The sequence below is a fragment of the Phoca vitulina genome, unplaced genomic scaffold, assembly GCF_004348235.1.
Source record: "Phoca vitulina isolate PV1807 unplaced genomic scaffold, GSC_HSeal_1.0 scaffold11, whole genome shotgun sequence".
Lineage (NCBI taxonomy): Eukaryota > Metazoa > Chordata > Mammalia > Carnivora > Phocidae > Phoca > Phoca vitulina.
In genome coordinates, this window is record NW_022589714.1 from 26,751,746 (window position 1) to 26,769,316 (window position 17,571).

The window sequence follows — 17,571 nt, forward strand, 5'->3', positions numbered from 1 at the left end:
TAAAATAAAATAAAATAAAATAAAATAAAATAAAATAAAATAAAATAAAATAAAAAAATGGCCAAGATATGGAAGCAGCCCAAGTGTCCATCAGTAAATGAATAAAGAAGTGTATATTTATACAATGGAATATTACTCAGCCATAATAAAGGATGAGATCTTGCCATCTGCAACAGCATGGATGGACCCAGAGGTTATATGCTAAGTGAAATAAATCAGACAAAGAAAGACAAATTCCATATGACTGGACTTTTATGTGGAATCTAAAAACAAAACAAATAAAACAAACAAAGCAGACTCAGACCTATAAATACAGAAAACAAATTGGTGCTTGCCAGAACACAGGGCAGTCAGTGAATGGGTAAAATGGGTGAATGGGAGTGGGAAATACAGGTTTCCAGTTATGAAATGCATAAATCATGGGAATAAAGGTATAGCATAAGGAATATAGTCAGTATATTGTAATAGTGTTGCATGGTAACAGATGGTAACTACACTTGTGGTGAGCACAGCAAAGTACAGGGTTGTTGAACCTCTATGCTGTATACCTGAAACTAAGTTAACATTATGTATCAACTATACTCATAAAAAGGCTTTATTTTAAAATTTTTAATACATCATAAATATTCATACTCAATACAACTAAATCCAAGAATAAAAACCCTACCTTATGAAACGAGTATTTTGGGAGTCAGGTATACCCTAAAGCAATTAGTTCACACGATCTTTCATTAACAACAGAATATTCTCTTGGAAATGGTTGATGTTTTAATACAAAAATCCCTTATCCACTAGTACAATAGGCACCCAAATAAAAATGATATTCAAATATACTGACAAAAAGTCTCCATAAAGAAGCCTGAAAGCAACAATTTAAAAATGACAACAGCCAAAAATCTCAACAACTCCTAAATTAGCTGACCAAAAAAACCCCAAAAAACAAAATTAAAAAAGCCCTCAGTGAATAAATACTAAATAATGGAATAATTATCAAATAATGAAAGAAAAACAAGTAACAGGAGGAAGAACAATGCTTTGCCTACCTTTCTCTCATTTCTTGTTCATTGTACATTCTTTTCCTTCCCTACCTCTGTATTCATACATGTCGTTCACTTGCTTCAAATCCTAATTCAGGACTGATGTTCAAGAAACCATCTCTAACACAATCCACTCTAGTAACTTCCTTCAGCAATACTTTCCTTCTCACCACAATGTTTTGCAACTGTTTTCTACTTACTTCTATCACTCAACTCACCTTATTACCAAAGCAGATGAAAATCCTAAAGCAAAAGTATTTTTAAAAAATTAATGTTGGCCCATATAATCAGATATCCATATTTAAAGAAGCCAAATTAATTTGAACCAAATGGAAATGCAAGTGGAAACTTTGTTCATACTATTTTCTCTTTCTCAGTAAATCTTCATAACATCTCAGATTCATTGTACAATTTGAGTAAATTATTCAAAGTTATGAAATTATATATATCTAACTAAACTACAATCATCAATTGGCCTTACACATATGACCTGATCCCAGTTAGCAGTTACCCATCTAGCAAGACCACTTCCTACTGGCCTACTAATCCATCTATCTTTAGTAATTATGTTAAAATAAAAGCCTGTATTTACAGACTTATCTCGAGTTACAATTATACTTCTACAGTTCAGGTTTCCACCACCTATAGGAGAGGCCACAGTCTTTTATCTAATGGTCCCTTGAAATGCAGTCCCCCCAACATGGAACTCCCTTCTTGCTAACTTTACCTGCCAAATGTGACATCCCCACTCAGTGACACATTCAGCAACTATTCTGTGTGTGTGTGTGTGTGTGTGTGTGTGTGTGTGTGTGTGTTAGTGAAAGAGAGAGAGAGAGAGTAACCTTTATTTCTACTCTCAAACTCTTACAACTTTGCATAAAGCCCTACCTCAGAGATGGCAGAAACTGTAATAAACGACCCACGCCCCTACACAACACAGCGAATTTTAATGTCCCACCCCCCTTTGGGGGGGGAAGGGAGGTTACACTACACACTTTTGGAGATGCCCCAAAGGTTGTCTGGCACTTTGGTACAGAACAGATTTGGTCTGATTTCTTACTGGCTTAGGATACTAAAAGGCACATAAAGTTGGTTGCTCAACCCCTCTGGGCTGGGGTGGGGCAGAAGGTAGACAGGGAGGTGGTCTGGGACAGAAGGGCAGACCATGGGTGTGGGCTCAAGTTCTGGACGACAGAGGTAGTTGATCCTGGGTGGCTGCTGGGGTGGCTGAGGGCAGCCTGAGTGCTCAGGGTGGGTAGATGCTTCTCTGGTGGCCTTCATCTGCCCAGTCCACCAGCTCACTGCTCTGAAAACATAGCTGGATCTCCCTCTGGGCCCCCTCCACAGAGTCGCTGGCATGGATGATGTTCCTGCTGATGTGGAGCTGAAGCCCCCCCTGATAGTTCCAGCAGCAGCCTCAGCTGAGTTGGTGTGTCCTACCATGGCCCTTGAGGAGCAGACCACGTTGGGGTCTTCCCAGACCATGGCCACCACGGGGCCAGAGGTCATGTAGCTGATGAGGGCTGGGTAGAAGGGCTTCCTCTGCAGGTCATGATAGTGCTCAGCAAGGGCTCTCTGTGGCGCCTGCAGCATCTTCATCCCCACCAGCTTGAAGCCCCTCCTCTCAAAGCGCTGGATCACATCCCCAACAAGCCGCCGCTGCACCCCATCTGGCTTCACCACAACCAGGGTCCGCTCCCAGGTCCAGGAGGACCCTCCCGAGCTGGGGCGTGAGAGCAGGCTCAGGCCCGGGGCCCACAGGCCACTCAGCAGCCCCGCGCGCCCCAAGAGGCCGCCCATGACCCTCAGCCCGCGGGCCACTGGCTGAGGGCAGAAAGAGCGCGGGCAACTCTTCAGTAACTATTCTTTCTGTCAGCCCCCTCCTCTGTTCTACTACAGAATCCTATGACCATCTCTACCACAGCAATTATCATACTGAATTTGTGTATTTGGAGTCTGTAAAATCTTCATAAATAAGGCTTGTGTCTTTTATTGCAGTATCTCCAGAACAACACTTGCCATGGTGACTCAATAAAAATCTGTTGAATAGTCAATGAATGCAAAGTAAATGGAATAAGTATGTATGTATATATACACACACATGCATATTTCTTTGTACTTTTAATGAGAATCAGAGTTTGACTACTATATTATTTAAATATCTGTAACTGGGGGCACCTGGGTGGCTCAGTCGTTAAGCATCTGCCTTCGGCTCAGGTCATGATCCCAGGGTCCTGGAATCGAGCCCTGCGTCGGGCTCCCTGCTCAGCGGGGAGCCTGCTTCTCCCTCTCCCTCTCCCCCTGCTTGTGTTCCCTCTCTTGCTGTGTCTCTGTCAAAATATATAAATAAAAACTTTTTTTAAAAAAATCTGTAACTGAAACTATATTTCTGGAAATTAAATAACAGTGATGATAACTGATTACTACTTCCTTTATAGTTATATTATTCTTCCAACCCATAATTTTGATTTAGAAAAATACATGTTAAGACAACAAATTTGGTTAGCTACTAAAATAACTGTTAATGTTTCATAACTTGTTAGAAATATACCTCTATCTAAAAAGAAACAAAAAAATTTATTATACTGAAAGCCACTTTTCAAAGCTTTGGCAGAACTGACCATGTATTCACCAAACATCTAACAGTTGTCAGGTCTTGTGCTAAGTCCCTGAGACCCAAAGTGGAAAAGTCAGTCCCTGCATTCAAGTAGCTCAAAATCTAGTCATAAGACACACACGCAAACAAAGATATTACAATTTGATAACAGTTCTAAAGATGGTATGTACAAAGTTCAATGAAGATAGATCACTATTGGTATTCTATTTTAATATAGCAGGAAAAAAATGGAAATTGTAATTACTGAATAAAAAAACAAGTATAAGACAATAAACTAGAAGCCCTATCTTCTGCTATGATAACCTTTAAGGGTTCTTAACCGTTTTTATACCATGGGCCACTTAGGCAAGCCCATGATGAGAAATCTAATTCATAAAATAAATAGTTTCTATTGCAAATTTCAGGTTCCATTAGAATTCTTGGTTTAATTCAGTTTCAAGTTCACTATAAATAGAATAACAGCATATTAACAAATAATCGTATAGTACTGTGCTCTGAGTTATGTGAAGAAATCTGGGGAAAACAGATGAAATTTTCTAGTCTTCTGGGTATTTATTTGTATGGAGACATACTCTTCAGTTCATTCCATAAACATTTACTGGGTGCCTACTATAAGTCAGGCACTGTTCTAGGTGCTTGGACATGCAACAAAAAACAGACAAGATACCTGCTTTTTTATAGTCTTTGTTCTAACTGTAGGATATAGATTATAAATGAACAAATAACCAATAAATATGAGGCAGTGCTAAGGGCCCCATATTATGAGAGTACTATCTGGTAGTAGCAAGTAACTGGTAGCTATACTAGGTGGCACCTCTGCATTATTAACACCATCTACTGGGGAGTGTGTGCGAGTCTGAAAAAAGTTTTAAAAGAAGAGGGAGATAACCAATCCAAACTAACACCTCTGAATAAACATTTTACAGACAGATGGCTACTTTTTACATACACAGAGGCACTGACTTAATACATTGAATTCCTAATAAAAAATAACTAAAAAATAGCATCAGAACCTTAAGTTGCACATTACAATCACCTTACTACTATTAAAAAATGTTCATGAGAGGGGCGCCTGGGTGACTCAGTTGGTTAAGCGACTGCCTTCGGCTCAGGTCATGATCCTGGAGTCCCAGGATCGAGTCCCGCATCGGGCTCCCTGCTCAGCGGGGAGTCTGCTTCTCCCTCTGACCCTCCCCCCTCTCATGCTCTCTGTATCTCATTCTCTCTCTCAAATAAATAAATAAAATCTTTAAAAAAAAAAAAAAAATGTTCATGAGAAAACAAGAATTGTACACTATAATACAAAAATTGCTAAACCTTAATACAAGATATCTAGGGACATGCTACTTTAATATTTATACTCTCGATGACAGTTACAAAAACTACTACATACAGTTTTAGGCCATTTTACTGTCAAATTCTCCTCCAATATGAAGTATAACTTTAGATAGAAAAGTATTCATAGTATTCAACAACAACAACAACTAAATAAATGTCTGCAACAAACACAAGCAAGGGAAGATGCGAGAAAGAAATAGACACTAATTAGGCAGTCAACTGACTAGGAACAGAACAACTTAATTTTTAGAAAGGAGCTGGGAGAAGCAATACATAGGTCTACGCAGTACAACAATGTTGCAGCTCCAAAGTGCTGGAGGTACTACTTGTTTCTCAGTTGCCACAAAAGTAATGGCTAAGTACCCATAATTTTTGTTCAGATGCCCAAAGCAATGTATCTCAAATAAGGTACTATGAGGACATATGCATAAAGAGAAAGAAATAAGACATCTGGTCCTTTGGAAAGCAACAGTACAGAAGAATTTCCGTTGAAACGGACTATATCATCACAACATATTTCTTGCACTGTCAGGAAATAAGCTATTCAACAGATGTGATTGTTCCAAATTGCTCCTGGGTTTTAACACCAAAATCGTTCATTGGAGCACTACAAAAAATGCCTACCATACTTCGTTCAAATTCATTCTCTGTAAACAGTATTTTAAGCCATGAATTTTCTACACTTCTTAAAAGGAGTATTTTTAATAATTGTATGTGTCACTTCATAAATAGGTATAGTAATTAAACTGAAAACAATATTTTAATAAACTAAGGGATACTAAATGACATTTCCTTGCAAAAATACGTAAGAGAAGATATAATTGAGAAGAACATGAACATTTATTTACAAATACAGACTCTAGAGGCGCCTAGATGCCTCAGTCGGTTAAGCATCTACCTCTGGCGCAGGTCATGATCTCAGAGTCCTAGGATCGAACCCCATGGAGCCCTGCATCAAGCCCCGCATCAGGCTCCCTGCTCAGTGGGGAGTCTGCTTCTCCCTCTCTCCCCCTGCTCGTGCTCTCTCTCTTGCTCACTTGCTCACTCTCTCAAATTAATAAAATCTTTTTAAAAATCACAAATACAGACTCTAACAGAACACAAGACAGACACAGTAAATTATTAAGTGTAACTTAAAATCTTCAGTCAAAATAATATATTTGCAGTAATCAATAATAAGCTAATGAAAGTATAGACTGCAATATTTTATACAGAAAGGTAAAAATTATTTATTGATTTTCTTTTGTGCTAATTTTTGAGGAAACTACTTTTATATTGCAAAATAAAAAGCCCATTTAAAATTTTTTCAAACACACAGGTTTGAAAACAAATACTTAGGACACTGATACATAGGCCATCCCAGATATACATAAAAGAAGGTGGTCAGGGAACAGGTGCACAAGACAAGCGCCTAGCACTCAAGAGTAAGCTTCCCCTTCTCTCACTTTCCTCTTCCCCTCTTAGTTTACAGCACAAACCAAGCTAAAATGCTAGCTGAACTTCTCTTTCCACTCCAAAACCATGGCCTAACTTTCTCCACAGCTCATAAACATTTAACTACTGTGACAGTAATTTTATGTATCAATTTGATTGGGCCACAGGGTGCCCAGACATTTGGTCAAACATTATCCTGGGTGTGTCTGTGAGGGTGTTTCCAGATTAGATTAACATCTGAATTGGTACACTGAGTAAAGCAGATTGCCCTCCCCAAGGTCAGTGGTCCTCATCCAATCCTTTGAAGGCCTGAATAAAACAAAAAGGCTGACAGACCCTCCTGTGAGTAAGACAGAATTTCCTCTCACCTGACTATTTTGAGCTGGGACATGGGTTTTTCCTGCCTTCAGACTCAAACTAAAACATTGGTTCTGCCTGTGTCTCCAGCCTGCCAGTCTTCCAACTGCAACTATACTATCAGCTCTACCGTTGTCTCCAGGAGACTGACCACAGATCTGGAGACTTGTCAGCTTCCAAAATCACATGAGCCATTAGATATAATAAATATCTTTTCCTCCTTCCCTCCCTCTCTCCCTCTCTTGATTCTGTTTCTCTGGAGAACCCTAATACATCTGCCTACTTAGTACACCAAATTCCTACTAAAAAAAATCAAAAAATATTTTAAAGTAATAATATGTAATGATGCCGGTGACAGAGCAAGATTGTCATAAAGCTTGATGACAGTCTAATTTAAAACCTTTTCAAACAGTCCCTTCATATAACATACATCAAAACTTTAAAGCTGTGTATAGGTTTTCACCAGGTAAATTTATTCCCTGGTGAATATATACAGAGGATATAATCAGAACTATAATCAAAGATTTATGTGCTCAGGATATTGGTTGCGATAACATTTATGACAGAGTCAAACAGACACAATGAAATGCTCAGTAACAGGGGGATGATTAAACAAATTATAACTTTCAAAGGATATGTTGTCATGCAACTAATCCAGATGATATTTTCAAAAAATTACTCTATAATCTGCAGAAATTAACATAATAAAATGCTAACTTTTAAAATGGGGGGAAAACCCCACAATGATCTAGCTAGCTATCTACACTAGAGAGAAAGGCTAAAGTGTGACAAGTCATTATTTCTGAATGGGGAAACGGCAAGTAAAATTTTCTGTATTTTTCACATTTTTTGTAATCAAAATATGTTACCTTTAAAAGAAAAGAAATATAATAGAGGTCTAAGGAATATTATCCAAAATTGTGTTTAAAGAAAATTATCAAATGATAAATATAAGATTCTATAGATAATTATCAATAAAGACAATTTAACAAACAAATCTATAAAAATTATAAGAGCTTTTTGTAATATATTATAAAAGAATCTGAACTTTTAAAAAAATATAAAACTAGCGATGTGTTATAAACTGAACTGTATCCTCCTAAGATTCATGTGTTGAAGCCCTAACAACCAATGTGACTATCTTTGGAGACATGGCATTTGAAAAGGTAATTAAGAGAGAGAGGCAAACCAAAAAGCAGACTCTTAACTACAGGGAACAAACTGATGGCTACCAGAGCGGGAGTGGGTGGGGGGATGGGTGAAATAGGAGATGGGAATGAAGGAGTGCACTTGTTGTGATGAGCACAAGGTGATGTATAAAGTGTTGAGTCACTATATTGTACACCTGAGACAAATATTACACTGTATGTTAACTGAAATTTAAATAAAAACTTTAAAAAAATAAAAATAAGGAGGTAATTAAGGTTACATAAAGTCATAAGGGTGGTACTCTAACCCAGTATGACTGGTGTCCTCATAAGAAGAGGAAGAAATATCAGAGAAGTGAACACACAGAGAAAGGGCCACATGAGAACAGAGAGAGAAGGGAGCTATCTGGAAGCCAAGCAAAGAGGCTTCAGGAGAAACCAAATCTGCCAACACCTTGATCTGAGACTTCAGGTTTCAGAACTGTGAAAAAATAAGTTCCTGTTGTTTAAGGTGCTCAGTCTGTGGTATTTTGTTATAGGAGCTCTAGCAAACTAAAGAAGACATAATAAAGCGTCACTATAAAATTTAGTTGGTAAATATTTTTTTCTATAATTTATCTTTTCTAGGAAGAAGCAAACCAAGAAATAAGCATTAAAAAACTTGATTCACGGCACAGAAGGGACAAAAAACCATATTTCCAAAATAAAATGTTACTAGCTAGTACCACTACAGAGAAATAAGGAATAGGGAGTGGGAATCTGAGTACTATGAATAGACGGAAAAACAGCTCTCGGGTTTCTAGTGATAAATGGTCTGCCTAAAAATGCTCAATGACAGAATCTGCATAACACAATACAAAACATCCAAAATTGTTTTGTTTTCAATATCTCCTAGTCCTGAAAATAACATTATATATGTATGTATGTTATCTCTACACATATTACATTCCTACAGAAATAAAACTCAGAACACAATTTCAGTCCTATAATGACACCTGGCAGTATAACTACAAAGTATTACTCAACATCTTACATTGCTGGTTCAATCTTACCCTTCGAATTACACTTTCTCAATCTTCTGTTTAGCATCTATTAGATTAATACATGAGTTTCTTTTTACCTGAATGAAATTGTAGACACATTTATTTTTTAGAATTTTCAACTACATTTCAGAGGTATATTTTAAAAATAGACCAAGAGACCTTTAGTTTCCAAACCAAATTAAAATTTCAGTTACTGCTCTGATTTTTCAAAATTACCTTGTCTGGATCCATCTTTCCTCTGATAAATTCCTGCTTCCAGAACTGCAATGCCTGTTCCAATGTTAAACCAATGCCCTTCAGGAAGAGGCCATACTGCATCCGGCCTCCATGACGAAGATGGTGATTTTCCCGCAAGGCTTTATGTAACTGACGCATGCAAGGTGGGAAGGATTTGGTAGAAAGCTACAAGAGAAAAGAGTTTTTTGTTATGTGGAAGATTTACCAGGTCGCTCACATTATCTGTTGCAAATCCAATCTAATATGCAAGTTGTAAATTCAGTCTTACTAGAATACAAACAAAATCTATAAGGAGGCATTACCTACTACAACTACAAATTGTTCTCTTAATATGTTTATACTGATTACACGTTGAGATGATACTATTTTGGATATACTGGGTTGAATAAAATATATTACTAAAATGTATTTCACCTATTTATTTTTAAATTTTAATTAAACTTTTTCTTTTGATTTAACTATAGATTCACATGCAGTTGTAAGAAAATAATACAAAGGGATATCATGCACCCAGGTTCCCCCAGAGGTAATACCTTGTAAAAATATTATCACAACCAAGAAACTGACATTGATACAATCCACTAGTCTTAGAGCACCTTACCCCCCACTATTCTCTAACACCTGGCAACCACTAATCTGTTCTTCATCTCTATAATTTTGTCAGTTCAAGAGTGTTAGTATAAATTGAATTGTAATGTTTTTTTGTTTTGTTTTTTTTTTTAAAGATTTTATTTATTTATTTGTAGAGAGATAGAGAGCACAAGCAGGGGGAGTGGCAGGCAGAGGGAGAGGGAGAAGCAGGCTCCCCGCTGAGCAGGGAGCCCGATGTGGGACTCGATCCCAGGACCCTGGGATCATGACCTGAGTCGAAGGCAGTCACTTAACCGACTGAGCCACCCAGGCGCCCTAGTATATAATGTTTTAAGATTGGCTTTTTTACTCAGCATAATTCCCACAAAATTCATCTAAGTGGTTGCAGGTATCAATCATTCATTCCTTTTTTATTGCTGAATAATATTCCATGGTAGGGATGTACCACAATTTGCTTAGCTATTCACTTGTTAAAGGAGCTGGGTAGGGGCGCCTGGGTGGTCAGTCATTAAGCGTCTGCCTTCGGCTCAGGTCATGATCCCAGGGTCCCGGGATCGAGCCCCGCATCGGGCTCCTTGCTCAGTGGGAAGCCTGCTTCTCCCTCTGCCACTCCTCTGCTTGTGTTCCCTCTCTTGCTGTCAAATAAATAAATAAAATCTTTAAAAAAAAAAAGGAGCTGGGTTGCTTTGAGCTCGGGGCTATTCCAAATAAATGAATGTACAGGTTTTTGTGTGAATATGAAATTTTCATTTCCATGGGATAAATGTGCAAAAATACAATTGCTGAATCACAGATGAACTTTTAGAATAATCTAAATACAAAGTAGAACACAAAAATAAATGGTTCTCAAAAGGTGAGTTCAAATAAATGTGTTAAAGAAATCAATAGTAAAAAGAAAAACTTTTTCATTTACGGTTTCAGCTGCATTCTCCTCACTTCCTCAGTATCTTTCTCCCAAGACTTAAATTCTCACCCCCTCAAGTATCCCTTGGCAAGTTCAGCTTTGCCAAAGCAGGAACAGGGCTCATTTTGCTTGCCTTTGCTGCCCCCTGTAGAGGACATCCAGTTTCTTTAACCTCTCATATAACAACTTCGAAATTCTTCCATCTCCAACCTAGCCCAGCAGTCAGGCCTCTATCCTGCCTTGCCAGGACTACTGTTTTCATGCCTTCCTTCTTGTTCCTTCATACTATTACGGTGAATTATTTTTCTTAAACTTTGTTCCAATCCAAAAACACCAATGAAATTTAATATCCTTAGTAGGAACATGCAAGTTTCTGTCAATGTCTGTAACTAACTACTTTTCAACTATATGTAACAGAACAAACAGGTATTGGGTGGTTTGGGAAATAAGAAGATGAATAACATGTAATTTTCCCCTTTAAGTCACTTAAGTGAAATAAAAGGAAACAGTCCCTACTATACAAGTTAACTCACATAAATTAGTTATAATGGGAGCTTTAACAAAGGCATAAATCAAGTGCCATGGAAGCACTGTGACAGGGAGGGGTAAAAAAGCCCAGTATGCTATTATACCAATATGAACCCTTTGCTCCAGCCAACTGGATTATTCCATGATCACACAGTCATGCTTTATACCTTCTCACTTTTGCCACTCCATCGACCCTGCCTGGGATACAACCCCTCCTATTCCCCATGCCATCTAGTCAAAGCCAAGCCATTTGTCAAGACCCAGTTCAACTTCAGCTTCTTTTGGCACAATTCCTTGAATACTTTTTACTCATTCAATCACTAAATATCTACTGAACACTACTCTGTGTACAGCTTTGGGAAACTAGCAGTGAACAAAGAACTTACATTCTAATGGGAGAAGATATACAATGAACACAGACATAAATAAAGGTAACGTCTAATTCCAAAAGCTCCGGAAATAAATAAGAGTTATGGGATTAAGGATAAATAGGAGAGGAATACTTTAATTTAGGTAGCCAGCAAAGCCTCTCTGAGGTGTTGGCATTGCACGAAGATGTATCTTTTAAGGAGGATCCTAGTCAAATGAGATCCAGGAATACTGTTCCGGGTAAAGGAAACAAAAGCAAAGCCCTTGCGAGACAATGAACATGGTGTGCTCAAGAGACAGCAAGAAGGTCCAAGTGGCTGGAATATGTGAGCAGACCAGAACAGAGAAGAAGTTAGAATGATGAGTGCACATGGCATTATAGGCCCTAGTTGTGAGTTTGGGTTTTAGTCTAGATGTGATGGAAACTCAATAGAGGGTATGGATCAGAAGACTGACATGATCTGATAAACAAAGAGAACTCTGGCTGTTGTATAGTGAACAGACTATATATAGAGAAGCAAGGAAGATACTCAAAAGAGACTTTAGAAGAAGTCGAAATAATGGAAATGGAAAACATAGGGTCTAGGGTTGGCAACAACGGGATAGAAAAATAGTTGTGGATACTGAGCCGACAAAGGAATTATAAGACCAGGGTAGGGATGAATTACCAACATGGATACTGCAGAGGCCAGGAACAGTAACAGAGTAGTGCTAGTGCAGGAGACCATGCCAGTGTGCTAGAGTCACCAGTGGATGAAGGCAGGAGGTGGGGGCACCGGCAACAAGGATAACTATCAGGTGGTATAATGGGATTACAGGGCTTTAAAGGAGCTGGAGCTCTGCCAAAGGAATGCAGAGAAATGATTTGGAAATGGTAATATGGACCAAGGAAGACATTCATCTCATACCAAATTAAGATGGGGGAGGGACGGGGGAAGGGGGACAGCCTCTACTTGAGAGGGCCACAAGAGAAACAGTGTAACTGAGGGAGCCAGATTTCAGTTAGAAGAAAAATCTTAAAAAAAAAAAAAATTTTTTTTTTGAAGAAACTGAGGATATCAAGGGATATGCTAATGAATGAGGCACTACACTTAGGAAGAGGTCAGATAAAGATGTATCTTTATCAATTTAGCACAGGGTCTCACACAGAGACCTACAGATAGGATCATCATAGCAACTTAAGATAATTTATCATTACATTGCTTATTTATTATTTACTATGTTGTCTACCTCCCTCAAGTAAGGTCCATGAAGGTAGAGGAATTTTCTGTTTTATTCACCTCTGTATCCACAGCACAGTGGCTGGTACATAATTGATGGGTTCAATATATATTCAGTAAATGAATTAATGATTATATTTCTATGTCTTCCCACAGTATCCACTGAAGTTATAGTTGCTTATGAATGGGAAAACATCTTGATAGAATTAGGAACAGAATTAACTTCTAACCATTCATATAATATAAACACAAATCATATGGCAGGGAGAAAGTATTAGAGATAATAACTGTTTGAGAAAAGTAAAGGATGGGGCATCCTCAAGAACAAATTCAATTCAACTATACAAAGTGGGCAATCCTATTGTTATTTCTAAGCATATTAACTGCAAGTACTTGATTATAATTTTTCCAAACAGGAAGACAACCTATTCATTCTGGTCTCTAAAAACTCCTGGTCTCTCCCTACTCACCTTATTCTTGTTTCTAAGCATTAAAATGTCAGTGTATTTTTAATTTATTGTAAATAATTTGGTAACTGTCTAAACAAAGATTATTTATGGCTGGTGTAGTTTCCCTTTTTGGGACAGAGCAGAAATTCTACAATGCATTAAAGAGAAACTCTATAAATTATAGTAAAGTATGCTACTCTTTCCTTCTACTACAGAACAACAAAACGAAGTTGAAATGAGCTGTCCATTAATCTAGTGGCAACACAAGCAAAGAGCCTATACTTAGTGTCATGAAATAAACTATAATCTCCCAAAGTTCATATGCTGAAGTCTTAACCCCCAAGACCTCAGAATGTGACTGTAGTTGGAGGTGGGGTCTTTAAAGGGGTAATTAAAGTTAAATGAGGTCATAGGGGTGGGGCCCTAGTCCAATGTGACTGGTGTCCTAGGAAGAGGAAGAGACACCAGGGATGCACGAGCATACTGGAAAGACCACGGGAGAACACAGAAGATGGCCATCTAAAAGCCAAGGAAAGAGGCCTCAGATGTGCCAACACCTTCATGTCAGAATACTAGCCTCCAGACCTGTGTGAAAATAAATTTCTGCTTTCGAAGGCATCAGTCTGTAGTATTTTGTTATGGCAGTCCTAGCAAATTGATACACATAGTATTTTCCATTTCTCCTTTTCTCAATGTGTAAGGTAGGTAGGTAGGTAGGTGGGTAGGTACATAGGTGGGCATTCATTCATTCATTCACTCACTCATTCAATCAATTTATTAAAGTTTATATATTTAAGTAATCTCTGCACCCAATGTGGGGCTTAAACTCATGACCCTGAGATCAAGAGTCACATGCTCTTCCAACTGAGCCAGCCAGGTGCCCCTCAATGTATAAAGTATTTAAATATAAACACACAAACACTATTTAGCTATCATCAATTAAAATAATTCCCCTTTGAAATAACTGATTAAATTCTGTTTATCAGGGGCACCTGTGTGGCTCGGTCAGTTAAGCATCTGACTCTTGGTTTCAGCTCAGGTCATGATCTCAGGGTCGTGAGATCAAGCCCCCCAATCAGCTCTACACTGGGCTTGGAGAGCCTGCTTCAGATTTTCTCTCTGCCTCTCCCTCTGCCCCTCCCATGCTTCCCCCCCTTAAAAAAAAAAAAATCTGTTTATCAGAATACAAATAATTTTCTGATTAAGTTTGGTTTTCCTATGACTAAAAAAATAAATAAATATGTATAGCACATAGGATCTCCTTTAAAAATGGTTAGCAAGCAATGAAATGACAATCTCTCCCATCTTCTCACCCCAAAATAATCTCTGAAGAAAAATCTGTGCTTCCTCATTGACAAAGGTCTAAGTTTTATTAAAAGGATGCAATGCTTACCGAATCAATCTGGTCTAAAGAAATCTTCCCAGCATTCTTCTGTGTGCTGTAATCTTGACCAGTGTAAGAATGACTAAAATAAAAAGAAGAAAATATTAAAATAGGATTTGTACAATATATTTTAATCACTTCAAAGGAAATTTATTCTGATACAGATTAAAATCACAGTAAGACATTTTACATATAAATCTTAGCAGAAACATAGCCAAGTGTTTTAGAGGTATTTAATAGAATATATTTAAATAACTTACCCAAAAATAATACAAAAATATAGTGACTGTCTGGATCTCCTGATTCCCAGCATAACATTCCATTTCTTAGAAGCATAATGCAAATTGTTGTTAAAGTTCAAATCTCTACTACTGATCCCTTATTAACAGCATGGCAGCACAGCAAAAAATAAACTGGAGCTTAAATGAGGAACCATCACTTATTAGCATAGGTCCTTCAGCAAGTTCTGCAGACTCTCTATATCCCAAGTTCCTTATCTGTCAAATGGAGACAATAATACCTGTTTTGCAGTGTTGACAGGAAGTCTAAACTGAAATAATTTCTTTTTCTTTTTTAAGATTATTTGGGAGAGAGCAAGCACATGTGCGCACAGGGGAGGGGCAGAAGGAGAAAGTGAATCTCAAGCACAGAGCCCAACTCAGGGCTGGATCTCATGACCCTGAGATCATGATCTGAGCCAAAATCAAGAGTCCAACGTTTAACCAAGTGTGCCACCCAGGCACCCCTGAACTAATTTCTGTTCAATGACCTGACATGTGGTAATCACTGTTTATTTAAACAAGTAATATCTGAATAGCACTTTACAAGGGTAAAGTCCTTATCTATATCCTCTAATTACATCCTCATGACAACCCTGAGAGAGTGTTTTTATTTTACATTTGACAAATGAGGAAATGGGGGCTCAGAGGAGTTAGAAACTTGTTAGATCAGAAAGCAAGTCAGCAGCGCAGTAGGAACTCAAACTTTTAATTCTCCCTTCCCTGTTGCTTCACTATACCATGCCATCCTCTTCCCTCAATACATTTCCTGCATTATTTACAAATTAGGAAATACAAGGTGGTATATACTATCCAAAGCCATCTACCATTGTAAATTATCAGTTCCTTGACACAATGCCCAACTCCATCAACCCTGATTCAGATGCAGACATTCAGGTATGACATAACGAAAAACAGCTGCTAGATTACATAGAAAACCACAATCAAACCAAGGTTTATGCAGATCCACAACTAAAGGAAAATTCTGGAGTAAAGCATCATTACCATCATAAAGAATTCCAGACTCTCTGCTTAATACCTGCTCAGTACAGATTCTTGCTGAACAATACACACACTCAAGATGCTCTTTAGAAAGGCTACAGTTCTTGCAATCAGTCCATCTGCTGATTAAACAATGGGTATGAATTATGAAGCAAAACTAGAGTATATCTTGGGATGCTGCAGCCACTGGTTAGGAGATTGTTCAAAATGTAGATTTTTCCCTCCCAAGAGTCCTCCCTCCATGGGCTAAGAATGGCCCGAGAATTACTCTGAGAACATGATGAACAGAACGCCAAAGAGTAGTACAGAATGATCCTACGCCCCAAAACACATCTTCTTGCCTTTGCTTTTCTCCCTTCACATACTTCTGACATATTTCTCACAATTAATGTATCACTGGATTCCATCCATTCTGTTTATCATAGTAGCAGCATGGCATACAAAACTCATGCTAAATTAAGCCAACAGTTGTCATTTAGTGTAAGTATTTTGCATTTTAATATAGAGTCTAACCAGAGACTTGTTTCAGCGGAATCCCTAGAACAAAGACATCTTACAGTAGAGCAAAGAGGCAGCATGAGACAATGAAAATAGCAGTAGGCTAGAATCTAAAGATCCGTTCTTGTTTTTGTTTTTGAATCACTGGTTTGCAAACTGAGGCAAGTCATTTACCTGTCCTGATTTGCACCAGCCTCATTTGTAAACTGGAATTAATGATGCCATCCCTGCCTAACTGACAGAAATGCTGGAGAAATGAAACGATACATTCAAAGTGCTAAAGAAAATCAGTAAATCATATCCCAGTCCACAGAGCAACTGTAGTCTTGGCCAGGAAGTACAAAAAAGACAGGATGGGAAACGAGGCAGCAGGATCCTGCGGAGGAGCCATCACCGCTGTGAAGGACTAGGCCACTCTGCTGACCCAGCTTCTCGGGCTACAGATTGATCACAATCATCTAAAGGTATTGTTTAGATCAAAAAGGTTAACAAATACAAATGTCCTCTATAAATAGTAACAGGATGTACAAACATGAGTATAGTTATTGAGTACACAGAGCCAAATGATATACTATACCACAGGAAAGGTTTTCTCGGTCCAGATTATTGCAGGACACTAAGTACAAAGAGAAGACATTTAAGAGGACACATACACTTGCCTGAATGGCACTATAAAATGCCCGTCCCTCAATACTTTGATGGGCTATGCAAAAGAGCTAAATTCCAAGGGGGGGGGGGGGGGGGGAGTTAAAGAGAATGGTAGCGATGATTAATGCAAAGGCCTACTGTAGGATATAAATAACTACAGACAGAATATAAGGAAACTGTATATAGACAATCATACTTCTAAAAATATTATTAATAGAGAGATGGCCACCAGCCAACCCAGTAAGGGCAAGCATGAAACCCATGGGAGGAAAAATGATGCAAATGAAGATGTTAAGCATCAGAATTAGGACTGAGATTTCTCCTCTGCTCATTCATGACCAGAAGGGGCAACCTATGTCTCGGTTAGGGAGTTGGTACATCACAGCTATTTAATACATGTTTGAACTAGGAGTGGATAGATGAAACTGAGGTGGCAGGAATTCTCAGATACAATACAAAGAAGGCAAATCACGAGAAGCATTGTATTCA

The 17,571-nt window shown here is 38.2% G+C and overlaps 1 protein-coding gene and 1 pseudogene across 2 annotated transcripts in view; both read right to left on the reverse strand.

Annotated features, from left to right (window-relative positions):
* The window catches only part of PRIM2 (DNA primase subunit 2), a 365,514-nt gene that overhangs the window by 100,388 nt on the left and 247,555 nt on the right, over positions 1-17,571 (reverse strand). For both annotated transcript variants that reach the window (XM_032409573.1, XM_032409574.1), the window contains exons 9-10: positions 14,666-14,738; positions 9,191-9,376 (exon numbers count right to left, since the gene is read on the reverse strand). In XM_032409573.1, the coding sequence (XP_032265464.1) occupies positions 9,191-9,376; positions 14,666-14,738 (259 nt within the window). The remainder of the gene's footprint in view (positions 1-9,190; positions 9,377-14,665; positions 14,739-17,571) is intronic.
* LOC116635512 lies at positions 2,103-3,168 on the reverse strand (annotated as a pseudogene).